Genomic DNA, 27,678 nt, shown 5'->3' on the forward strand with positions numbered 1-27,678 from the left:
TGAGGTCTACCAGACTTTTGTAGCAATTCAATGCAAAGAAGTACACTTTTGAAATCATAAAGCCAGTTGCTTGTGGCTTGACTTTTGACCTCCATGACTTCTGGACTTGTTTGGTTCATTTTTCGTATCTGGCTAATATAGCTTCCCACATAGCTGGGACCATGGTTGTACACCCTATACCTGGCTAATTTATTTATTTTTTGTAGAGATGAGGTCTTGCCATGTTCCCTAGGCTTTTCTTGAACTCCTGGGCTCAAGCAATCCTTCCATTTCAGCATCCCAAAATTCTGGGATTACAGGCATTAATCACCATGCCCAGCCATATCTGATATTTACCACATTTATTTTGATTTTTTTTTTTTTTTTTGAGATAGAGTCTTTCTCTGTCACCCAGGCAGGAGTGCAGTGGCATGATCATAGCTCTCCGCAATCTCCACCTCCTGGGCTCAAGCAATCCTCTTGGCTCAGCTTCCCTTGTAGCTAGGACCACAGGCATGCACCACCATGCCTGGATAATTTTTGTATTTTTTTTGGTAGAGATGGGGTCTTACCATGTTGCTCTGGCTGGTTTTGAACTCCTGGGCTCAAGCAATCTGCCTGCCTCAGCCTCCCAAAATTCTGAGGTTACAGACATGAGCCACTGAGCCAGCCTATTTTGATATCTAATCACACATTCTATTATGTAGCATTATTTAAATGTTTTATGTACTTAAGGTTTCTATCCCTAATTGGATCCTAGATTCTTAAGGGCAAACATTGATATTTAATCAGTAATAACACAATTATTCAGTCAGGGGATAAATATGTCTCAATAGCTAAGTTTACTCCCTTAAGCATACAAATATTTTATTTTAACTACTATGGATAGAAACAGGTTTTAAAATGTACTTACATTCCTGAAGGGTACTTTAAAAATACTCACTATACATAACAGTTTTATGCATATAGAGGACTTTTTATAGCTACTTGTTTTAAAAGAAATGTGTTAAGTAAATTCTATATCCCAAGGCACATGATATATACTAAGACTAAACAGCAAACAAAAGAAGCTATCACTCATTTTTCAAAAGAACTGGGCCAAGAGTGATGGCTCACACCTGTAATCTCAGAGCTTTGGGAGGCTGAGGCGGGAAGATTGCTTGAGGCCAGGAGCTCAAGATCAGCCTAAGCAACATAGTGAGACCCTGTCTCTACAAAAAATTATTTAAAAACATAGTTGGGCATGGTAGCATGTGCCTATAGTCCTAACTACTAAGGAGGCTGAGGCAGGAGGATCACGTGAGCCCAGAGTTCAAGGTCATAGTTAGCTATGATTGTACTGCACTCCTGCCTCGGTGACAGAGTGATACTTTGTCAATTAAAAAAAAAAAAAAAAGAACTGCCTTTAGTACCTTTAGTCATTTTGCTACCCTAATACCATTGATGATGAACAAATATTGCTTTTTTTTTCCATTTTTTTTCTTGTGTGACACAGCCCTCAGGAGATCCTGAGAACATATGCCCCCTTTCTTTCTTCTTTTTTTGCTTTTTTTTTTTTTTTTTTTTTTTTTTTTTTTTGAGACAGGGTCTTGCTCTGTTATCCAGGCTGCTGTGCAGTGGTGCAATCACAGCTCACCACCGCCTTGAAGTCCCAGGTTCAGGTAATCCTCCCACCTCAACCTCCAAAGTAGCTAGGACTACAGGCACACACCACCACCCATGGCTTACAGATATTGCTTTAATTTCTGAAAATATTTAACTGAGAAGTCATAGTACCTCATAATAGGCAATTTTAACAGATATATTGATCTGAAGATATCCTTCCATGTAAAGCAATGGTACATGAGTATGATAAGGAGAATGTATGGAATGATATTGTTTCTTAGTAATTAATAATTTATAAAAATATAAACAGTAGGCCTGAGATTATACTACTTGACTATAATACACCGATATATGAAATTAAAAGTTATATTTCACCTATTAACTAGTTTAAGAATAAGTACTTTCTACAAGTCTAATGTCAAAATCATTTTCATGTATATATATTATACTACTTCTTATTGGAATGGGCTAGAAGGAAGTATTCCACTGCAATAAAATATAACCACAAAGACTGAGTGGAGTGGCTCACATCTATAATCCCAGCACTTTGGGAGGCCGTGGTGGGTGGATCACGACGTCAGGAGTTCGAGACCAGCCTGACCAACATGGTGAAACCCTGTCTATACTAAAAACACAAAAATTAACTGGGTGTGGTGGCATGCGCCTGTAATACCAGCTACTCAGGAGAGTGAGCCAGAGTCGCTTGAACCTGGGAAGCAGAGGTTGCAGTGAGCTGAGATCATGCCACTGCACTCCAGCCTGGGCGACAGAGCAAGACTCTGTCTTAAAATAAATAAAATAAAATAAAATAAAAATAAATAAATATGTATATATATATAACCACGAAATATGACATTTAGGGTCTTCTGGAATTCTACAGTTGGGGACTCAGGGGATGAGGGTCTGGAATGAGAAGGATACTTAATTTGGTGCTGTTGAATTTTTTTAAAAATCCAGGCTGTGGTATCATAATACATATATTGGTTTTAGTTCACAGTTACTGGCTCCTAACTCCTTGTTATAATGTCAGGGCACTTTAGGCCTCAGGAAACAGAATCTCTCTCTATGAGCTTCTCCTGTCCTTCACTCACTTGCCTAAGGCAGGATTCTAATCTGACTGTGAGTCTAAAGATCTTCATCCCAGAGAGGTTCCTGCCCCGTATCCTAGAGGAAGGAATGCTACATAGAAAAGGCCAAGAAAAGTCTGAACAGACAGACCTTGCTGGGTTTATATTATGAGCTATTTGTCCACTCACATTTCTACATGGTTGTCAATCATGCCCATGTAATAAAGACTCCATTAAAAACCCCACAGGACAGAGTTTGGAGAGCTTCCAGAGTTGAACACGTGGAGGTTGACAGCAGGGTGAAGAAGACCTCATCCACGCGCCAGGAGGATGGCACAGCCCATCTCCATGGAGACAGAAGCTCCTGTGCCGGACCCCTCCAGACCTCACCCTATCTATCTCTTCATCAGACTGTTTATTTGCATCCTTTAAAATATCTTTCTTAATAAACCAGTAAAAATGTTTCCCTGAGTTCTGTGAGCCACTCTAGCAAATTTATTGAACCCAAGAGGAGGTTGTGAGAACCCCAACTTGAAGCCAGTTGGCAGAAGTTCCAGAGGCCCAGACTTGCAACTAAGGGAAGGAGGAGATGGTCTTATGTCACCAAGCCCTCAACCTCTGAGGTATGACACTGTCTCCAGGTAGAGAGTGTCAGAACAGAATTGGAGGATACCAAGCTGGTGTCCACTGCTTGGTGTATGGGGAAAAAAACCCACATCTTTGGTCATGTAAGTCTTCTACTGTGTTGATGACTGCTGTGTTGGTGTGACAGCAGAGGAATAACATGGTTAGAGAGAGTTTCCAAAACACATGCCTACATCACTTTTTTCATTTAAAAAGTTAGTTTTTAAAGTGAAGGAAACAGTTGCATAAAGGAAAAATTTACATCTTATCTAAGGTGATACACTGAATCAGTCATAAGCCAGAAAATACCTAGAATATGCTAAGACATGTGACAACAGTTTCAATATTAATAGTCATCCTTACATATTTAATCTGCAAACATGCAGTTCTCATACTCACCTGCCAAAATGAAGAACTATATACCGGATGAGATCACCTTGCTTTTCCATTTTGTTGTCTGTGACCATGGGCATCAATTTGTCATAGTACTTGGCAAGGTAAAAATGCCCATCCTCCCATTCTGGCAGGCATGCAGTCACATCCTGTAAAAAAGAACATAGGATACTCACCTAAGGAAATCCCACGCTATGCTGGGAAGTAAAATATGAATAGATGATTAGGGATCAAAAGTATGTGACCTTTATCTAGGCAGAGCAAAGTCAAAAGCAGACTCAATCTTTGATGTGGAAAAGGAATAGCTACTTCCTTGTAAAGGTTTTCTCAGGAGGGCTGATTGGTTCTGGTGAGTTGCCCACTGCCTAACATGAAATAGTGCTGGAAGAATTCGCAACTTAGGAGAAAACTCCATTTATGTCACCACTTTAAAAGATACATCAAAGTAGTGTCTGGATGGGTTAAATTTTTTTATACATATATATGATATATGTGTGTGTGTGTATATACACATATATCATGAAAGGCATTTTTAAAAATCTTCAAAGCAGAAGTAATATCAAGTCTCTAAAGAGGGTAGGACTTTAAAAAGCATAAAAATTTTGGTAAAATAAAAATCACATATTTTGTTTTTCTCCAAGATCTCTCACAAGTTATTGCCCTTTCTCTCAATTCCTTCAGAAGCAGGCTTCTAAAAAGGATTCTCTACCTCACATTGATTCCTAAAACTATGTCTTTTCAGCTTCAGTCTTCACTACTCCACTAAGGAGCTCCTTAAATCCAAGAGATATTTTACAATTCTGATCTCATTTGAACTCTCTTCAATATGTTTCTGTTGTCCAAGTCACTTATTTCAAATGCTTTCATCCCGTGACTTCTGTCAGGCCACCATCTTCCAAGTTTTCTCCTTTCTTTCTGGCCACTCTCACTTAGTCTCCTTTGTCATTTCTTCTTGCCGTTCCTGCCTTAAATATTTGTGTGGTTTATTAATTTTTAATATTACATGAAATGTGATGGGAAATACACAGGATCACTGACAATTTTTTTTTTTTAATTGAAGTTCCACTTTTCATCTAAAGAAGTTTGAGAACAGTTTAGACCAGAAACCTTAAGTGAGATCCTGAGTTTCTACTGACTCTAATCTTGAGACTCTACAGACACAAACCTGCCTGGGAATAGAGGACAGAATGACATGATTAGATGTGTGGTACATGCTAGGTTCATGTACCTAATCAGCCACACAGGGTAAGGGCTGCCAGAAAAACATATTAGTCAATCTAGTCTTTCCTTCCTTTCTTCTTTCCTGCCTGTCTTCCTGCCTTCCTTTCTTCCTCCTTCCCTAACTTCCTTCCTCCTCCCTCTCTCATTTCAGCTTAGATTTTAAATATTTATTTTGAAAAGTAAAATTCACATACTGAAAAATACACTAATATTACATTTACAGCTTCATCAATTATCACAAAGTAATTACCTTTATATAAAATCTCCTTCCTCCCTCCCTCTCTTTTCTCTCACTCCCTTTTCAGTTAAGATTTTTAAGTTTTATTTTGAAAAGTAAAGTTTATATACAGAAACATACACGAATCTTATGTATACAACTTGATCAATTATCACAAATTTATCATCCTCATACAAGAACTCCAGGAGTTTTGTTTTGTCTGTTTTTGAATTTTTATATAAATAGAATCACACTATAATAATTATTATTATTGGATGGGCAAGGTGGCTTATGCTTGTAATCCCAGCACTTTGGGAGGCCCAGCTGGGCAGATCACGAGGTCAGGAGATTGAGACCATCCTGGCTAACATGGTGAAACTTGGTCTCTACTAAAAATACAAAAAAAAAAAAAATTAGCCGGGTGGTGGCAGGCGCCTGTAGTCCCAGCTACTCGGGAGGCGGAGGCAGGAGAATGGCCTGAACCTAGGAGGCAGAGCTTGCAATGAGCCAAGATCGCGCCACTGCACTCCAGCCTGAGCGACAGAGCGAGACACCATCTCCAAAAATATATATATTATTATTAGAGACAAGGTTTTGCCCTGTTGTCCTGGCTGGTGTGCAGTGGCATGCTCATGACTCCCTGCAGCCACGACTCCTAGGCTCAAGGCCATCCTCCCTCCTCAGCCTACGGAACAGCTGGGACTACAGGCATGTACCACCACACCCAGATAATTTTTGTATTTTTTGTAGATATGGAGTTTTGCTATGTTTCCTAGGCTGGTCTTGCACTCCTCAGATCAAGCAATCCGCCTGCCTCAGCCTCCCAAAGTGCTGGGATTATAGGCATGAGCCACCATGCTCAGCCCTACGTGTATTATATTTTTTATCTGGCTTATTTCATTCAATATTACATTTGTGATATCAATCCAAGTTATTGCATACAAATTTGGTGTACTATATAGTATTCCATTATAAGAATATGCTACAACATATTTATCCATTCTATAACTGATTGCCATTTGGATTACTTCCAATATAAAATCTACAAATAATAATATTATAAACATTCTTGTATATATCCTCTGGGGACATGCTGGGTCATATTCCGGATATGAGCCTCTAATGTATTGCAAATATCTTCTAATCCGTAGGTTGCCTCTAACTCACAACGCTATCTTCTGATAAACAGAAGTTATTGTTTATTTTATGGTTAGTGTTTTTGTTATGTTTAAGAAGTCCTGACCTAGATTAACAATCTACCTCAAGTTTACTTTTGTTTATGGTGGGAAGAAGGGATCAAGTTTGATTTTTTGTTTTCCTATAAGATACCCAAGTGATATAACAACATTTATTGAAAAGACTATTTTGGTTATTCAGTTTGCCCCTCCAGATAGATACACTTGCCAACTTTAGCCTTTTCCACTCTGCTCAGTGCCCCAGGAAATTGAAATTGATGATTTATATCAATGGGCCTGTTTGCCCTCTGGCTTCCTGTTAAGTTCAATCAATGGAAGGTAGCAATAGATTAGAGGGTGAGGAGGAGGGTGAAGTTAAGGTCTTTATACCTGCTGGTTTCCTTCCTGCTGGGCTGCAGTTGACAGTGGTTGTGTTTCTTTCCCTAAGGTTAAGTTCTGGTCCAATGGTCCTTTCCTACAAATTTAGCTCCCTTTACAGGTTCCAGTAAATGCCCTATCCTTTTGCTCCTTCAGGTCTAGAGTTAGCAACAACTCTCTGTTGTTGCTAGCCATGGGGTACTTTCACCATCCTTTGTTAATTTCCCTTAATCTAGTTTTTCATTAAACTCTCCCCAATTACCTCTTTTGATTGGGCCAACTATTTTCTCCCTGCACCTGACCTCACACAATACAGTAAAGAGCCTCTCAGATAGATTGGAGGTCACTAAGGAGATATGACAACTAATGCTATATGGAATCCTTAATTCTAGACAGAAGGAGGACACTACTGGGAAAACTGGTGAAATGTGGTCTACAGATAGTTAACAGTATTGTTTATCAATGTTAATTTCCCACTTCTGATACTCTGGTAGTGTAAGATATTAAAATTAGTGGAAACACGGTAAAGGTAGATATGGAAATTCTCTAAATTACTACTAACTTTTTTTAAAAGTCAAAGATTATTTCAAAATAAAACTGAAAAAATGAAAGGTGACAGAAAAGCTTCTTCGTTATTCTTGGCCTTTATGTTTCCACATAAGTCTAATTGTCAATTACCTGTTAGCATTTGATGAGTAATGCATTAAACCTCTAGGTCAGTTTGTAGAGACATAATTATATTATTGAGTCTTCCCATTCATACATGTATTCTAGCTACCAATTTATTTAGTTCTTTTTTACTTCACTCAATTTTAATGTTTTAATTTTTATTTTGTGGAGAGGTCTTGTGTGCAATTTAATCCTAGGCATTTCATCATTTTTATTGCTATCCTAAATGACATCTTTAAAAATTTTAGGCTGGACATGCATGGTGGCTCACAACTATAATCCCAGCACTTTGGGAGGCAGAGGTGGGAGGATCAGTTGAGGCCAGGGAGTTTGAGACCAGCCTTGGCAGAACAGCAAGACCCTATCTCCACAAAATAAAAAATTAGCTGGGTGTGGTGGCATGTGCCTGTAGTCCCAGCTACTTGAGAGGCTGAGGTGGGAGGATCACTTGAGCCCAGGAGGTTGAGGCTGCAGTGAGCCGTAATCATGCCACTATACTCCAGTCTGGGTTGACAGACCAAGACCCTGTCTCAAAAATAAAATAAAATAAAATTTTAAATCAACTTTCTTAAGACATATACACCCATGGAACCATCATTCCAGTCAAGAAGATGAACATTCCTAACTCTCTCGGAAGTTCTTATGGGCGCCCACCCTTGCTGTCACTCTCCTGCCAACTACCCAGGCAACTACTGATATAAGTTCAATGCATATATATTAATTGTACCTGTTCTAAAATATCACATAAATGAAATCATATAAGCATGTAGTCTTTTATGTCCCTCTTCTTTCATTCAGCATATCTATGACATTAATCTACCTTGTTGCGTGTACCAGTAAGTTCATTTCTTCTTATTGTAGGGTAGTATTCCATTATACAACTGTACCACAGTTTGTTTACCCATTCTTCTCTGGACAGCCAACTGGTCTATTTCCAGTTTTTGTGACTAAAGCTACTATAAACATTTGTGTACAAGTCTTTTTATTGACATATGTAATTGTTTCTGTTGGATAAACACCTAAGAATGGAATGGAATATGGTAGATTTAACTTTTTATAGTCCCACCAGGTGCATTTATTGCATTAATAGGTATTGCTAGTCTTTTAGACTTTAGCCATTTTAGTGTGCAATGTGTTATTTCATTGTGGTTTTAATTTGCATCTTCCTAATGACTAATGATGTTAAGCATCTTTTCATTTGCTTTTTGGCCATTTGCATGTATTCTTTATGAAGTGTCTATCCAAGACTTTTGCAGATCTGTATTTTTTTTTTTTTAATAGACAAAGTTTCACTCTGTAACTCAGGCTGGAATGCAGTGGTGCAATCATAGCTAACTGTAACCTTGAACTCCTAGGCTCAAGTGATCCTCCTGCTTTAGCCTCCCGAATAGCGAAGACTATAGTCACCATACCTGGCTAATTTTTATTTTTGTAGAGACAGGTTCTCACTATATTGCCCAGGCTGGTTTTGAACTCCTAGCTTCAAGCGATCCTCAGGCCTCGGCCTCCCAAAGCACCGGGACTACAGGCCTGAGCCACTGTGCCTAGCCTCACAGATCTTTCAATTGCCTTACTAAGTTGTGGGGTTCTCTATAATTTAGCTACAAATCCTCTGTCATATATGTATTGCAAGTATTTTCTCCAAGTCTATGGCTTACCTTTTCATTTTCTTAACTGTCTTTCTTAGAAAAGGTTTTAACTTTGATGAACATCTAATTTATCAGGATTTTTTAAATGCTTAATGCTTTGTGTAACCTAAGAAAACCTTTGCCTACCCTAAGGTTGTAAAGATTTTCTTCTATTTTTTCATCTAAAAATTCATAATTTTAGCTTTTCAGTTTAGATCTACAATCTACTTTTTTTGAAGCAAGTTTGTCTATCGTATGAGGCAGAGGTTGAAGATCATTTTTTCCTCATACAGATATCCAACTATTCAAGTACTTTCTGCTTGTAAATGGTATGTTTTAAATTCCTTTCTTGTTGTCATATAGAAATAAAATCATCAGGCAATCTTGTTTAACTCACTCAATATTTTGAATAGTTTATAATCTTTTGAATTTTCTGCATATGTATTCATATCATCTGCAATTAATAACTTTCCTATATTTTTTTCCTAGTCCTTGTATCTTTTACTTCTTTTTTTATTTAAAGATTGCCATTTGGGTAATATTTTAAAAAGACAGCTCTATTGGGATATAATTAATATATTATAAAGTTCACACTTTTAAAGTTGTTGTTTGTATATTTACAGAGTTGTGTAACCATCACCACTATTTAATTCCAGAACATTTTCATCACTCCAAAAAAAAAATTGTACCAATTAGCAGTCACTTCCCAGCCCCAACCTCAGTCTCTAGTACCCATTAATCTACCTTCTGTCTCTATGGATTTGCTTATTCTGGCCATTTCATGTAAGTGGAATCACGCAATATGTGGCCCCTTGGATCTGCATGTCATTCTACAGTAGTCAGCCTGTATTCTTTTCTCTACTCATTTCTGTCTACATCATGTATAGGCAACCAGAACAAAAGAAGCGGCTACTCAGGCCTTTATGACAGGAAATTAGGGGTGTATGCAGAGGAAACAGAACCTGAAAAGTTGGTAGTCTGACGACATCTCTCTTCCCTAATCCTGGCTTTAGTACCCAGGCGAGATGGGAGAACTAGAATATTTGCTATCAAATTCTGCTGTTAAGTACTGGTGAGTTTTTGTGTGCCTCATAAGTTGTGCCTTACATACTAGAATAAATTCAGAAGATCTCTCCAACTGGGAAGGTGAAACTTACAAGTATCGTTTCAGAACTTGCCTCATTATCACTGCCCTTTAGGATAATATAGTTTTTAATGCAAATCAAGGTTAGTTTCTTAGGTGGCATGACATCTTCTTGTAACCAAGGAACAGGAGCTAGACTCCTATTTATCTTCATCAGAACGCAACACTTCCTGGATCTAAAGATTAGCACTGTCTGTGCCATTTGCTTTGGCTGTTGGTCCCATTTAGGTCTTCCTTGTATCTTTGATTTCTCTCTCTTCTCATCATGCTCTTATTTTTGTTTATGTTCCTAAACTTATGGAGCCTATATACAATAGCTGTTTTTAAATCCTGTCATTTCTAGAACTATTTCTACTGATTTATTTTTTTTCCTATCTATGGCTCAAATATTCCTGCTTCTTCATTCACAGAGTAATTTTTTAATGGATGCTGGATATATTTTTATGTTGTCAAGTTTTAGATTTTGTTGTCTTGCTTTAAAGAGTGTTAGGCTTTGATCTGGCAGGCAGTAAGGTTACTTGAAGATCAGTGTAATCCTCTTAAAGCTTGTTTTACTGCCCTTCTAGTATGGATATAGAGTAGTTTTTAGCCTAGGACTAATTTAGATCTACTTCTAAGGTGTGGCCCTTTTAAGGTCTTTACTGAATGCTCCATATTATGCAATGAGGCTTCTCAATCTGGCTGGTGGACTGAATAACTCTCCATCCTGTAATCCGAATGAATCTCAATCCTGTGTGAGCTCTGGAAATTGTTCTTATAGCCTCTGCATGTTTATTCTTTCCCCAGCAGTTATTCCTAGCTTGGCCTCATAGAATTCTGAATTATTCACGTGCAGGCTGGTATTCAGCCAACACAATTCCTATGCAGATAGGAACTACTCTGTTTAACTTTTTTCTCTCAGTTGATCTGTCCCACAAATTCTAGCCACCTGCTCTTTGCTTTATTATTTCCTTTCTTCTACTTTTTTATTTCCCTCCCTACTTTTTTAGTTCCTTTTCTAACTCTTTGGGAGAGATACTTAACTCATTAATTTTGAACCTTTATTTTCTTTGAATATATCCAAATAAAAATTTAAATCCCTTTTAAGAATGGCTTTACCTGCACGGGATATGATATGCCATTTTTATTATCATTCAGTTCAAAGTATTTTTAAATTTCCATTGAAAGTTTTCATTGACCCATGGATTATTGAGAGGTATATCTCTTACAACACCATCTATATAAAGTTTAATACCTAGTAAAGAAGTTATAAATTGGTTTTGCTGAAAAATTTTCAGGCTAGGATGTAGTTAACTTTGAGACAGCGGGTAAGAATAGTGATTACTGGAGTGAAGAGTAGTGGGGTTATAGAGCTCAAATAATACTCTATTTCTTGACTTGGTGGCAGTTTCATGAGTACATTTATTTTGTGATAATCCATATACTTATATACTCACTGAAAAGTCAAAAAAATTTCCTGGTTATTTTTATACATGTGCTTTGCCATATAGACTTAAGTCATTTTACCCAGTCAACAGAGTTAACTGAAACTGCATTATACATATACTTGCCTTATATTTTTTCATAATTGCATTGCTTTCAAAGTTAGCTGTTTCTTCCATAAATCGGCCCACTAGTAGCATAGCTCGACCGTGGATTAACATGCTCTTACCCTCAGGTGGGGTTTCATTTTCAGGAAAACATAATTCAACACCTTTTTGAAGAACAATTAGTGCCTGGTGAACATCACCCTAAAAGAAAAAAGGCAACAATAAGCCTTTTAATTTAAAAACATATTTCTATTTTCTGCAAAAGTATTAGTTCATTATGTTTTTGTACAAATCCATTTGTAATTTCATGTTTATCTTTTATTTGCCTCTTATTAAAGTAAAATTCTAAAACTGAAACATTGCTTCATTTCATCTCATTCATTCATTTACTAATTAATTTTATAACTGCAGTTGGCTCTCTGTATCCACAGGTTCCACATCAATGGATTCAACCAATAGTGGATAGAAAATATTAGGAATGGCTGGGCACAGTGGCTCACGTCTGCAATTCCAGTGCTTTTGAATGCCAAGGCAGGGGGACTGCTTGGGGCCAGGAGTTTGATACTAGCCTGAGCAACATAGCAAGATCCTGTCTTTACAAAAAATTTAAAAATTAGCCAGGTGTGGTGGCTCATGCCTATAATTCCAGCTACTCGGGAGGCTGAGGGGGAAGGATCGCTTGAGCCCAGGAATTCGAGGTTACAGTGAGCTATGACACACCACTGCACTCCAGCTTGGGTGACAGAGCAAGATCCTCTCTCTTAAAAAAAAAAAAAAAGAAAGCTAGGCCTGATGGCTTATGCTTATAGCCTTTGCTACAAAGCGCAGGGTGAGGTGGGAGGGTTGCTTGAGACCAGGAGTCCGAGGCATCAGTGAGCTATGATCATGCCACTGCACTCCAGCCTGGGCAACAGAGCAAGACTGTCTCTCTCAAAACATAAAAATTTAAATTTAAAAAAAAGAAAAAGAAATATTACAAAGAAAAAATTAAAAATAATATGAATAAGCAATACAAGTATAATAACTGTTTACAAAGCATTTGCACTGTATTAGGTATTATAAGTAGCCTAGAGAAGTATACAAGAGGATGTCCGCAGGTTATATGCAAATACTGTGTATGCCACTTTATATAAAGGACTTGAGTATCCACAGATTTTGTTATCCATAGAGAATCCTAGGACCAATCCCTCCATGGATATCAAGAAAGGACTACAATCAAAGTTCAGGGAACTGAAGACAATCATGAACAAATTAAAATCCCTGACATAAAAAAAGTTCATAGTCACATGAGAAAAGAAACTATGTGAAATAACAGCATATTTGCTAAGTGTTACAACAGAGGAATGTACATCGGCATTATACAGGATAGAGAAGAGAGTCCCTTAAACCTACCTGAAGAATATAGGAAAATGGAGGAGAACAGCAGTCAGGAAAAGTTATCAATGAAGAAAATTTGAATTAGGTTTTCAAGAATGAGTAGAAATCTTCTTGGCAGAGAATTTAGTGAAAGGCATTCTAGGTAGACGGAATAATAATTTTAATTGGAAGAAAAGCACATAGTCTGATTTTAGCTGAAGTTTAAAGGGTTTTTGAGATGGTGATGAATGACACTGAGGAAGTAGGCCAGGACTTGATCAGAAAGAGATTTGTGTAGTTCCTAGAGTTCAGGCTTAATCCTAAAGGTATGAAGAATACTTTGTAGGATTTAATCTTTTTGAAGGAGCAACATGATTCGATGTAGATTTTAGAAAGATCACAAACTGCAGTAATGTATACAGGGAAATGGTGAGATGCTAAAAAGGTTGTTAATATTGTTAGAGGATGTAAATAATAAAGTCATAAGTTAAAGCAGTGGAAATAAGAGGGAGAGGATTCAAGAGATATTTCTAAGGTTGAAGAACAAAGATTTAGTCTCCAGCTGGATGTGAAAAGTGAGGTCGCAGAAGGAATTTAAGATGATGTCCAGATTTCTGCTTTTGATGGGAGGATGGAATAAAGTCTAGTTCAGAAAAGTAGGAAACATGAGAGGAGAAACAGGTATTGAGTATTAGGTAATAAATTGCATTTTGAACATTTTGAGTTTAAGGTATTATAATACATAGACTAGCACTAGCTCAATAAAATGACCAGGTACTGACTAATGCACACTGAATAAATTGCTTTCCCCTCTCATCCAGGAAACATCTCCTCTCCTGTCCTTTCTCAGCCACCACAAGTTGGTGTAACCACAAATGGCACCAACAATAGTTGCTAAGTATCAATTCCAGAACATGCTATTATTATTAGTAATGCCTATTACTAATTCTAAACTGGTGACTAGCCTGAGGAGAAATGTAAGTAATAGCCATTAAATCTGGGTTATTGACCAGTCGCGGTGGCTCACGCCTGTAATCCCAGCACTTTGGGCAGCTGAGGCAGGTGGATCATGAGGTCAGGAGATCGAGACCATCCTGGCTAACACGGTGAAACCCCATCTCTACTAAAAATACAAAAAATTAGCCGGGCGTGGTGGCACACGCCTGTAGTCCCAGCTACTTAGGAGGCTGAGGCAGGAGAATCACTTGAACCCGGGAGGCAGAGGTTGTAGTGAGCTGAGATCATGCCACTGCACTCGAGCCTGGGCAACAGAGAGAGACTCTGGCTCAAAAATAAATAAATAAATAAATAAATAAAAATAAAAAAAAAATCTGGGTCATAAACCTTGCACGTAGTTCCAATGTTTAAAAAACCCCCTTCTTATTACTTTTGCTTTAATCTGAGGACTGCTGTGAACTTCTGTTCAGATGCTAGGCCCTTTCTGGCTAGATTAGAGCTGAATACTTACAGTAACACTGGCAAGTCCACAGAGAGCTAATTATCTGCCAGCGACTAAGTGACAGAGTTACATTCATTTAACCAACATTTACTGAGTCACTACTATATACACCCTGTATACATACATAAGGTGAAAAATTAAGAGGTTGTTTTCCTCAAGGAAAATGTAAGATAGATGAAAACTGAAAGAACTCCACATTTAGCCTTGAAATGGGAAAGTATCTGGGGATTGTAGAGTAAAAAGAACAGTTACTGCCAGGCTATGGTAGATAACTAATGAAGAAAAGTGATAGAAAAGGAAGGTTCTTAATTTGGATTACTTATGTTCTCTCAGTTGGCCTTTTAAGGAAGCACATAATTCCCAACATTATATATATATATATATCTGATGACATTTCCCTGGCCATTACCTTGGACCAGAGCCACTTTGCCCTTTCCACATACAGTTCAGCGAGTCGTGATTCTCCTGCATTAAGGAGAGCATTGTAGGCTGTCTGGTGGTGACCAGCCTTTCTAGCTACTCTGGCACTCTGCAGCCAGCATTCTCCAACCATTTCATTGTAATCTGGTCTAAAGGAAGGAACAACACATGGGTGAGAGAGACCGTTGGTAAGTGTATGCAACAACTTAACTTAAAACAATTTAAATCTAGGTCATAAACTTTGCAAGTAGTTCCAATGTTTTGAAAGCCTCTGTTCCCAATACAGAACCTTCTTCATATACTATTTCAAAGGAATTAATTATTAATTTGTTTAAAAAGCCTTGACTTAACTTTTCTTATAGTGCTCTGTTTTACCTATTATAAACCTTATTCTTGATTTTTATCAGTAAAAAACATATCCCCCAGATATGTTTTTAACATCTTAAAAAAGAGAAAGAAATGGCATATAAAAATGATTCTTAAGTTCTAGGTTCCTTTCAACCAGATAGTGTAGTCCTGATAATTAAAAATAGAAAAGTGTGGATTCAGACAGAAAATTAAGAAATACAAATACCCCCAAATAATATCCAAATACAAAATTCAAGATAAGTGACATTTTGAAAAAAAAGTAGTGTGAGAAACCTTTTGTTGAGGCTTAGTAAAGCCCTCCGGAGAGCCAGGATAGGCTCCTTGGCTCTGTAGGAATTCTGGGTCATTTCTAGTCGAGCTACCCAGTTTAGAGAATCTTCTTGAGAACTGTCACCTGGAGAATGCTGGAAAAGTGGTTTGATGCTATGCTCCAACTCACACAACATGTGCAATCTGAAGATAGATAGAGCCTATGTTAAAATGTTATCATATTCAGCCTTATTAATCTCATATATAAAGCATGTACTTTAAATCAGAAATAAAGAATTTAAAATACACAGTTGTCTTTGGTAGAACTTTAACATATCCTTGCTAAGTAAACAATTACATTTATATCTTTTCAAACTGAATGTAAACACCAATTTATGCTGGTTTATATATTTGGTGCTTTAGCCAGGCATGGTAGCGTGCACCTGTACCCCAGCTACTCAGGAGACTGAGGCAGGTGGACCACTTGAACTCAGGAGTTCAAGGTTGCAGTGAGCTATGATTATGCCTGTGAATAGCCACTGCACTCCAGCTCAGGTGACATAGCAAGACCCCATCCCTTAAAATAATAAGTAAATACATAAATAAATAAAATTAATTACATTAAACTTTTAAAAATAAATATTTAGGGATTTGCAGTGAATCCCAAATTCCTAATTAAATTGGAGAATGATGGATAAAACTAAATTCAAATGTATGAAACCAAAATTTACCACCTAAATGAAGATAAAAGAAAATATGGATCCATTATAAACCAACATGAGGTATTTGTATATATTGCTGGTGCTACTATAAGAGGGCCTGGCATAGCAGAGGATAGTAAAAAATTATGAAATTAATGTAGTTTTTTTTCTAAGCGTGATGGAAACTTTGATACATTCACACTAGCTTTTTCCCCCTTGTATGATAATCAGTGTCTATGACTCAGTGTTCAAGGCACAAGGATATAGCTGAGTAGCTACAGAACAGAATTAAACTCAGTGGTCCAATCTCTAGTTTCATTAAGATATCACCAAATGGGTTGATACTAAGTATAGTGAATTCTTCTAACTTAAAAAAAATGTGCTATGTAGTAAATTTCTTATACTTTAATTACAATATTTAGTTTATCATTTTTCCTCAGGTAGAATTCATAGACCTAAAATGTTTTCCAACATTTTCTTCCTCACCTATAAAAGTTAATATTCTTTCTAGTAATGTGATACCTATATTTTGGGGGGGAAATATCAAACACATTTCTAAATGAAAAAGAAAGGGAAACAACGAATACCAAGCACCAATGTGCCAGGTGCTATAGATGTCTATATTATATTTGGTTATATAGAAAGCAAACTATGACATTACAAGAGGACAGACATAAGATATTTTTATTATGTTTTTCATTAGTCTCATAGTTGCCTTTCCTTAAAAGGATGTATGTTAGAATTTTTTTAACTGTACGGTGATTGTGAGGTAAAGAGAATGAAAGAGCTATCTGGTGTAGCTACGCATGATACCAAACACACTATCAATTATTTACTCAAAAAAAATTTCCAATCCTGTCAGGTGACATTTATAGGCCAGAAATATAAAAATGGAAATCCCAAAATACCTCACAATATATTCATATCCTCGTTGGTAGGAGCCTCTTTCAAAGCTTGCAGCTGAAAGAGGTACAATTTGTTCTGCTCTCACTAGTTTCAGTGTGTCATAAAAAGCTGTGATATCTCTTTTTTTGGCTGATAATAATAGCTGTCCCAGTCTGACACTCCATGTTGTAGATTTTCCATCTGAAAAACAAATGAAGAGTCAAGAAATGTCATGGTAGCTGGGTCCAAGAGTCAGCTTTATTTCATTAGATAAAATGGTCAGCTGAAATATCAAACAGGTGGCTTCATTCCTTTTTTTTTTTGAGACAGAGTCTCACTCTGTGGTCCAGGCTAGAGGGCTATGGCATGATTATAGCTCACTGCAGCCTTGAACGTCTGGGCTCCAATGATCCTCCCACCTCAGTCTCCTGAGTAGGTGAACAGGCATGAGCCACCATGCCCAGCTAAGTTTTTAAAAAAACATTTTTGCAGAGACAGTCTCACTATTTTGCCCAGACTGGTCTAGAGCTCCTGGCTTCAAGCAATCCTCCCACCTTGGCCTCCCAAAACAATGAGATTACAGGTGTGAGCGACCATGCCCAGCCTGGTTTCATTCTACTTTGAACAACTAAACAAGGCGATCATAAAACAGGCTAAGATATTAAGTATGAATGTTGCTAAGTTACTTAAGTCTGAATATTTATGTCATATTAAAACAGCTTTTTTTTTTTTCTTTGAGATGGAGTATCACTCTGTCACCCAGGCTGGAGTGCAGTGGCGCGATCTCAGCTCACTGCAACCTCCACCTCCCAGGTTCAAGCAATTCTCCTGCCTCAGACTCCCGAGTAGCTGGGACTACAGGCGCGTGCCACCACGCCCGGCTAATTTTTTGTATTTTTAGTAGAGACGGGGTTTCACTGTGTTAGCCAGGATGGTCTCGATCTACTGACCTCATGATCCACCCGCCTCAGCCGCCCAAAGTGCTGGGATTACAGGCGTGAGCCACCGCACCCATCCTAAAACTGCTTATATTTTAAGAAGTAATTTTACCTGCTGCCAAATAGTTTTCCACCAAATCCCACTGTGACAATTTCCAAGCTGCTTCCACTCTGTACGTGTTTAATTCATCTGTCCACTCGGACCTATTAAAAGAAACCCATATCAACTAAACTTTAATTTATTTAAGGTGACATTCAGAGATTTTTCATTGGTTTACATACTCTATTTATTATATTTATAGAATTTGCATTATATTGTATTTTGTTCTTAGAAATAAAATCTCTATCCAGAAACTACCCAGAAAATTTTAATCTTTCCATCCTTCAAAAATATTTTTTCACTAATTACTTCTGATACACCATTTAAAATGACAGTCTTCAACAAATTAAAGTGTGCCATATATTAGAGCAGAGTTAATTCCTGAATAATAACTAAGCCCACTGTAAAAATAGCTGCATGCTTAATTTGAACAAAGAGCAAGGAAGAAAAAGAGCCAACTGAACACACATAAATTCAGAGGTAAGCAATTCTAATAACTCAGAATTCCGAATTAAATTTAAGACAAAAATACAGGGGGGCCAGTGGTATAACTTACGGACAGTTGGGAGGTATCTAGAACAATACCAAGAGCAAAAGAAAGTTACAATGATTTGTCAATGGCATAACAAAGTATATAAAACTAGCTACCTAAAATATATACCTATTTTTAAACTATTTTCAGTTAGTTTAAAATTTGAGTTTGCAAAACCAGTATGATATAGGCTAATTATTTTGTTCTAAGCATTCTACTTAGGTGACATTAGGACGACCAGTGATATTTAAGATCATGACTACACAGAAACCGCTAGGCTTTCCTCATGTTTCTTTTTTATTAATCATACTTTCTGAATTTCTGCCATATGTTTAGATCCTAGGCTAGGCACACTTTTCCATTTAATAATCTAGTAACACTGCATACAGCACATATATATCCATATTATAAATAAAGTAACAGAGAGGCTGGAATCAATATCCTCAAAAGTTTTCCTTGCTCTTTTTATTGTAGTAAAAACACATAAAGAAAAGACAACAAGTCATCTAACAAGTTTCATTTTTAAAAATCCTAAAAATAGAAGCTGGAGGATTTCCAATTTCTAAATTTATGACCACCACCAAAAACAGTTTAGAATAAGGCTAAAGAAATACAACTGAAATGTAATTTTCAAAAGTCCAATTTTGAAGGACTTTACAAGCTTACCATCAGACACCAAAATATAAAAATTTCAGGATAAAAATCTCAGTAGAATTAGGCAGTATTTGTTATCCAACTGTGGGATAACAGATTATCTATGGGAAAACAGATAACAGAGGGGATGTGTCACACGAAGACTTCTAGCAAAAAGTACAAATGGCAATCAGGATCAGGCTGTGAGAATGTATCCACATAAATGGGTACATTAAAAAGAATGATAAATAGGGTAAGCACAGTCAATATTTTAGGAAACATATTTGTTTAATGCAAACAGAAATTACCCCAAGAAAAACACGCCCCATCCATAATCATTTGCTTCACCATGACACAGCACCCCTTCATTGAATATTGACGCATGCCTTTTTCACAACCCAAATCAGGAGGCTCTATGTATCCCAGACCCAAAGAGAAGAAAAGAGGAGTCTGAATGTGTAGTCTATGTCAAAAAGAAATTTGACACCCCAATTTGAGCCATGACTGTTTCCTAAATCTCTGTAATCTATTTATTCATAAAGTCTCTCAACTAATCTGGAGAAACATATCCACAACATATAAGCATTCCTTCTCTACCTCTGCAAAACTTCCCTTGTGATTTCATAAATTCCACTACTGTGATACATCTGACCAACAGTGAACTTCTCTGCCCTTAGACGTTGTAGAATGATAGTCTTTATGAATCACAGTTTTGGAACCTATACAAACCGTACTTAGAAAAGGCTGGCTTCAGAATCTATAAAAAGCACAAATAAATCAACAAGCAAAAAACAAACAACCCCATTAAAAAGTAGGCAAAGGAAATGAGCAGACACTTCTCAAAAGAAGACATACAAGCAGCCAACAAGCATATGAAAACATGCTCGTCATCACAATTATTTGAGAAATGCAAATCAAAGCCACAATGAGATACCATTTCACACTAATCAGAATGGCTACTATTATTTTATTATTTTGAGACAAAGTCTCCCTCTGTCACCCAGGCTGGAGTGCAGTGGTGCAATCTCGGCTCACTGCAACCTCCATCTCCCAGGTTCAAGCAATTCTCCTGCCTCAGTCTCCCGAGTAGCTGGGATTACAGATGTGCACCAGCACGCCCAGCTAATTTTTGTACTATTTTAGTAGAGATGGGGTTTCACCATGTTGGCCAGGCTGGTCTCGAACTACTGGCCCCAAATGATACACCCACCTTGGCCTCCCAAAGTGCTGGGTTTACAGGCATGAGCCACCACACCCAGCCCAGAATGGCTATTATTAAAAAGTCAAAAAATAACAGATGTAGAAGGGGCTGCAGAGAAAAGAGAATGCTTATACACTGTTGGTGGGAATATAAATTAGTTCAGCCACTGTGGAAGGCGGTTTAGAGATTTCCCAAAGAACTGAAAATAGAACACACAGCAATCCCATTACTGGGTATATTCCCAAAGGAAAATAATCCATTCTACCAAAAAGATACATACACTTGTATGTTCATTGCAGCACTATTCATAATAGCAAAGACATGAAATCAACCTAAGTACCCATCAATGGTAGCTGGGATAAAGAAAATGTGGTACATATACACAATGGAATACTATGCAGCTATAAAAAAGAATAAAATGGGAGCTAAACATTGGGTACACATGGACACAAAAATGGGAACAATAGACACTGCGGACTACAAGGCATGGGGGAGGGAGGGAGGCAAGAGTTGAAAAACTATCTTTTGGGTACTATGCTCACTACCTGGGTGACGGGTTCAATTGTATCCTAAACCTCAGTATCACGTAATATGCCCTTGTTACTAACTTGCACATGTACCCTCAGAATCTAAAATAAAAGTTGAAAAAAAAGAAAAAGAAAAACTTGGCTTCAGAGTAGTCCAAAAACAGTGGCCTGTATATTCTTTGGTTAACTGAGATCCCATTCCCTTTTGACCAGATTTTACTGCCCAGAATAGCCATTTAGAGTCTGGTGAATAAATCAAGAAATACAGCTTTCAGCTCTCACAGCAAAGCAGCTTCAAGGGCAGTGCTAATCTCCACATTTAATCTCCAAACTGGAAGAACTACTCAGCCTTAATGTTTTGCCACATACACGTATTATTTTTTGTTTAATTTGATTTTCTATAATAAACCCACCTTCTTTAGGAAAGGAAGGCTGCTTTCACATTCATCAATCATTTAGGGTAAAATCAATGCACACAGTCTACAGTGGTATTCCATAAATCAGTCACAACCTCTAGCACGGAAAATAAGTGGTACTGATACTGTAAGCAGAGCATAGATGCCCTTTGAGGCCCAGGAAGTCCCATCTGAGCCTCACCAATAGCCGGTGGGTTCTAGAAGTTCCTTGTGTTAAAGCAAATCTAATTCAAGGATGGCTCTTTAGACAGAAGCTGTTAAGTGGTAGATTGACTATGAAAAACTTGAGGAAAAATAAATTTTGGTGCTTATTTCCAATACCATGAAAACACATAAAACATTTATTACTCTACTAAACATTAAGTTACCCAATTCACTAATTAAAAATTTCCCAGGTACAATAACAAAAGAAAATCATTATTTTATAAAATATTACCTGTTAGCATGCACTCCATTCACCTGAGTGATAACAGTAGACAGCTGACCAAGACCTAACATGGACTTTACTACACCATGATAATGAATGATCTAGAAATTTAAAAATATTTAAAATAGCAATTATCACTTCAATAATAGCTTGGGGACCAAAAACAGTTTAACTGATATTATTTAAAAATTACTATTTACTTTATTGCCCTTATTTTTTTTTTTTTTATTATTATTTTAATTTTTTGTAGAGACAGGGTCTTGCCATGTTGCCCAGGCTGGTCTCAAACTCCTGGGCTCAAGTGATCCTCCCGCCTCAGCCTCCCAAAGTGCTGGGATTACAGGCATGAGCCACCATGCCCAGCCACACCTTTCTTAATTTAACAATTGACTTGCTTGCTTACATGGCAGGACCTCCATCAATGTCCTAACACATTTAAAGTAACATAAATAAATGTAGACAACCTAGAAAATCTCAGATTGAAGTTACTATATTTTTCAATTTGGACTACTTTTTGGTTCACACAAATATAAAAAGTATCTAATATATTTGATATTCTGTTTAAAGATTGTTATATTTCTCACATAAACATTCAAGCTCAAAGGTCCTGATGTTTTAAATATGGATTTCGGGCTTTAGCACTAAAAAGTTAAAGAGGATTATGTACTATCCTTTAAAATGAAAAGAAGATTGTGAAAAATAAAGAACTTATATATTGTGCTTCTGAGAAACATGTCAAATATGACAAAAAGCAATATCCCAAAATTAGAAAGAATCGAAGGCAAGATTGTAAATTAATGATTCTAAACCCCTTTCCCATCCCGATAGACACACAACTTATTCCCATTACTAACTGTAACTCCGTGATTCTACAGGACCATTTTAGAGACATGAAGGTGGGTGAGTAGGTATATAAAATATAAAAATGTTTCTCAGGCTATGGAGAATCCCTAGTTCTACAAATTGATCCATGGCTTACACTTTTAATAGCAAACTAAAATTATATACATTTTAGAGTTATTAAATGAACATTTTAATACAGATATACTCCATAATAAATCTCACTCATTTAGGGGATTTCTAAAGTCATACAAATAAAGTATTGGAAGAGATTTCTTTTTTTTTTTTTTGAGTTGGAGTTTCACTCATGTTGTCCAGGCTGGAGTGCAATGGTATGATCTCGGATCACTGCAACCTCCACCTCCTGGGTTCAAGTAATTCTCCTGCCTCAGTCTCCCAAGTAGCTGGGATTACAGGCACCCGCCACCACGCCCAGCTAATTTTTTGTATTTTTAGTAGAGACAGGTTTCACTATGTTGGCCAGGCTAGTCTCGAACTCCTGACCTCAGGGAATCCACCCATCTTGGTCTCCCAAAGTGCTGGGATTACAGGCGTGAGCCACCGCACCCGGCCTGGAAGGAATTTCTAAAATCATCTAGTAAAGTCTCTAATTTTATCTGTTAGGAAACTCAAGCTTAGAGAGGGTTAAATATTTTCCATACACTCAGTGACACAGATAGAAACAGTATTAAAGCTAAGGTTTCGGCTGGATGTGGTGTGGTGGCACATGCCTGTAATCCCAGCTACTCGGGAAGCTGAGGCAGAATTGCTTGAGCCCGGGAGACAGAGGCTGCAGTGAGCCAAGATCATGCCACTGCACTCCAGCCTGGCCGACAGAGTGAGACTCTGTCTCAAAAACAAAACAAAACAAAACAAAAAAAACTAAGGTTTCCAGAGTTCCTATTCAGGGCTATTTTCATTACAGTTGCCTTTCAATTATTGTCTTACCTGGTCTGGTTCTAGCTGAATAGCCCTGTCATAACAAGCAGTGGCATCCCTCAGCAAGCCAAGGCTTTCATGTTCAAGGATCTGTTCTTTTAGAGATGGTTCTGCCTTTCTAATTGCGCTGACTCCGGCCACTCCATCAGGTTCATGCATAGCAGCATACAATTTCTTTGTTCAATGATTAAAAAACAATCAAAAACAAGAAAAAAGCACAACTGGAAATAAAACTATAAAACCACCTGTTTATATTGAAACAGCAATTTTTTGAGAAATTTTTCCTCAAAGTAATAGTAAGCATTTGTTTCATGGCAGAGTCTCAGTAAAATTATAAACTTATTTCCAGGCATTCTGTTCCCTCAACATTCTTATTCCTTTTAAATACAAATCTATATCAATAGCTGTTATTGATCATAAGGGTTATAAAGAATCTCAGGATCCTAAAACTGTCTAGATCCAAATGATAACATATTCTGTTGAGTATAGTTTATAAGTTTTACTGGATTTTTAAATTTTTAAAAATGTAAATAACCATTTTAATATATTGTTATTGAGATGCCTTCAAGAAAACCAAGATAGCAATCTGGGCTCAAAGGAGATATTCAAGCTAAAGATAAAAATTTAGGAATCAGTTAGCACAAAGACAGTCTCTCACAACATGAGAAAGAATGGGATGATCTAGGAAATAGATAAAGAAGAAAAGAAGACTGAGGATAGAGATTAGAGTTTCTACATTTATCAAGAAGGAAGAGCTGGCAAATGAAATAGGAGAAGCGAGATAACTTGGAAGAAAATTGGAGAATAAAATATCCCAGAAGCCATGGGAGAAAAGCAAATGTCTTAATGAGAAAGGCATGGTCAATGATACTGAGGTTAAGAAAATGAGGGCTGGGAAAAATTTACTGGATTTGGTAACATGTGGCCACCAATTTTCTTAGCAAGAATAATGTCAAGAGAAAAGAAAAAGAGAAGTCTTGTTGAAATGGGCAGAGTGAATGAGAAACAAATAACTGACTGCAGTATAAAGAAACTAGACAATTCCTTCAAAAACCGGTTGTGAAGTTCCAGAAACAGAGAGATGGGATGTATCTAAAGGAGAAGGTAAGAACAAGGGAATTATAAAAAGTTAAGATAGGATTTACCAGAGCATGTCTATATGCTCTATATACTCTGGTTCCCAAAGAGAAATTAATTACACTAGAGAAAGAAGGAATATATGAAGAAGTTACATCTTGAAATTGAGAACACAAGTAGAAAGATTGAACTTTGACAGGAAGAAATCCTTCCTTAAAAATAACAGAAGAAGCCAGGCACAGTGGCTCATGCCTGTAATCCCAGCACTTTGAGAGGCCAAGGCAGGCAGATCACTTGAGGTCAGGAGGCCAGCCCAGGCAACATGGAAAACCCTGTCTCTACTAAAAATATAAAAAATTAGTCAGGTGTGGTAGCGCGCCTGTGGTCTGGCGCTGGGAGGCTGAGGTGCGAGGATCCCTTGAGCCTGGGAGGTGGAGGTTGCAGTGAGCCCAGCTCGTGCCACTGTACTCCAGCCTAGGTGATAGAGCAAGACCCTATCTCAAAATAAATAAATAAATAAAATAACAGAAGGGAAGAAAAAGAATATGGTGCAGATGCTGTTTCATTTGCAGATTTTTCCTAATGAATCATGAAGCAAGATTGTCAGCTGGAAGCAGGGAAACAAAGTGAAGGTAAGAGACAGTCATCTTGACAAGTGGGAAAGTAGCCTTACTAGAGAAACACAGCCAGCCTGAAGGTAATGTTAGAGTCCTGCAGTTTTAAAGATGTTTGAGATCATGAACTTAAACTGAAACCAGTTATAACACCCACTGTGTAATTTTTCTCCAGCTGCTTACACGGTTGGAGTTTTACAAACGCAGTACAACACAGTGGGAAAAAGACAAGAAGTTGAGCATCACTCTAAGGGAATGATTTTAACCATGAACCATAGACTTAAAGCTGGACAAGGAGGAACACAAAGATAGGAAGGGGCTAATATTCATCTTAAGACTGCAAGTTACTAATTTTCTAGTTCTTTTATCACACTTTGCTTTTTGATTTGAAAAGCCCACCAATCTTGAGCTCTTATTTAATTCCACTGTATTCGCCTCACCTGCTCTTACTTTCTTTTCTTCCGTACACAATCATAATATCGCCTAAATCATTATTTCACCAGCATTTTTATGCCTGATACCTGACATAACCGGCACTTGCCCCCACTAACTCACTCCCAGATTCAGGACCACAACTCTCACAAGGAGAAGAGTAATTCCTTGAATCACAGCCCTTCCAAACTCCTCCTCCACAACTGCCACAGGCATTTAGCTAAAATTCTGTTGTGACTATAACACTTCCCTAGTTCACACCCTCCAAGAAGTTTGGGCAACTTAAAAAGTCTTCTATTATTTGTGATCTTTCCTCTACCATTCCAAAACCGACACTTTACTCTTTGGCACATACCATGCTCTTTTCAAACACTCCACAGAGATGCCTCTGATTATAACGTCTTGCCTCCCTATACTGCTCATTTTTTAAGACACCATCTCCAAGAAGCCATTCCTGACCTCTGGCTCATCCGCTTCCATCTCTCACCCTGTTCCACATGGATGAGTTAAGTGTCCTTCCTCAGGGTACATGTGTGTTACTGTACTTAAAATATTATACCAAATCGATGTTTATCTCTCCCCACAAATCTATAAGCTTCTAAGCATAGCATCTAAAACATTCAATAAAATGAACAACATAAACATAAAAGACTGGCCACATTAATTTTCATTATTAAATTCACTATATTAACTTCAGACCTGTAAAAATCCAAGATGTTCCTGAATATTTTGCTTCTTTTCTGTAATAAATGATTCAAAGTGCATTACAGCTCGTGTGTATGCTTTGGAGCGAAAGGAAGCTACTGCCAGAGTATCCTGGGGTATGAGGTCTAGAAAACGGGTTACACTCTGATAGTCTTCATAATCCACAGTAGATACTAGATCATAAAAAAAGAAGTTGAGTAATTAAAGACTTACAAGATAAAATTTTAAAAGTGTCAATTTAAGTACTTAAGTTCAATTTATTTCACTAAACAAATTAATTTGAATGTATTAAGATATCATATTTAGAATGTAACTAACAACAGAACAATTGTTCAGAGAGTCTTGCTCCAACTCTGCCACTATAACTTACCTTTCTTTGGACAGTCATTTAACTTATTGAGCCTCTATTTCTTTACCTATAAAAGGAAAATGTTAGTACCTGTCTTGCCTTCCTTACAAAGTTGTTGGTGAGGATTAAATATCAATCTATTATTAAATTTTGAAAAGATATAATGATGATACAAAAGATACAAGATTAGTTATTATTTTTGATGACTATAAAAATGATTAAATGTAGCTATTTTGTAGGGAAAGTTCAGAACTATGGAAATAACCTTTTTTAAAGTTTAGAATTCTTTATTATCCACCTATTTTTTCTTGGTTGCCAAAAATACAGTATCACCTATTACAATAGAAATTGAAAGTAATGGCCGGGCACGGTGGCTCACGCCTGTAATCCCAGCACTTTCGGAGGCCGAGGCCGGTGGATCACAAGGTTAGGAGATCGAGACCATCCTGGCTAACACGGTGAAACCCCGTCTCTACTAAAAATACAAAAAATTAGCTGGGCGTGGTGGCGGGTGCCTTTAGTCCCAGCTACTCGGGAGGCTGAGGCAGGAGAATGGCGTGAACCTGGGAGGCAGAGCTTGCAGTCAGCTGAGATCGCGCCACTGCACTCCAGCCTGGGTGACACAGCGAGACTCTGTTATCAAAAAAAAAAAAAAAAGAAAGAAATTGAAAGTAAAAGTGCCTGCAAAGTAAAACCACAAGTACTTTAGGATAATTTTTCAAGTGTACAAAAAGACAAAAATTAAAAACTTCTACATGAGGACAGTCTAGTTTACGAATTGTTATTTAAAACTTCTAAATTTTAATGATTCATAACAGTGTGTAGAAAACAGGAAACAAATTTCTTCAAAATTTAAATAATTAAGGCAGTATATTTTATT

At 37.3% G+C, this 27,678-nt stretch overlaps 1 protein-coding gene across 6 annotated transcripts in view; it reads right to left on the minus strand.

Moving 5' to 3' along the window:
• Nucleotides 1-27,678, minus strand: part of ATR (ATR serine/threonine kinase) — a 133,752-nt gene that overhangs the window by 35,171 nt on the left and 70,903 nt on the right. For all 6 annotated transcript variants that reach the window (XR_008501553.2, XM_054481294.2, XM_063662269.1 and 3 more), the window contains exons 28-36: nt 26,444-26,622; nt 23,631-23,795; nt 21,852-21,943; nt 18,119-18,210; nt 17,092-17,269; nt 15,507-15,686; nt 14,854-15,013; nt 11,651-11,830; nt 3,675-3,817 (exon numbers count right to left, since the gene is read on the minus strand). Coding sequence is in view for 5 of the 6 variants with exons in the window: in XM_054481294.2 (XP_054337269.1) it covers nt 3,675-3,817; nt 11,651-11,830; nt 14,854-15,013; nt 15,507-15,686; nt 17,092-17,269; nt 18,119-18,210; nt 21,852-21,943; nt 23,631-23,795; nt 26,444-26,622 (1,369 nt within the window). In the remaining variant the exon portion in view is untranslated. The remainder of the gene's footprint in view (nt 1-3,674; nt 3,818-11,650; nt 11,831-14,853; nt 15,014-15,506; nt 15,687-17,091; nt 17,270-18,118; nt 18,211-21,851; nt 21,944-23,630; nt 23,796-26,443; nt 26,623-27,678) is intronic.

This window comes from Pongo pygmaeus, chromosome 2 (assembly GCF_028885625.2).
Source record: "Pongo pygmaeus isolate AG05252 chromosome 2, NHGRI_mPonPyg2-v2.0_pri, whole genome shotgun sequence".
NCBI lineage: Eukaryota > Metazoa > Chordata > Mammalia > Primates > Hominidae > Pongo > Pongo pygmaeus.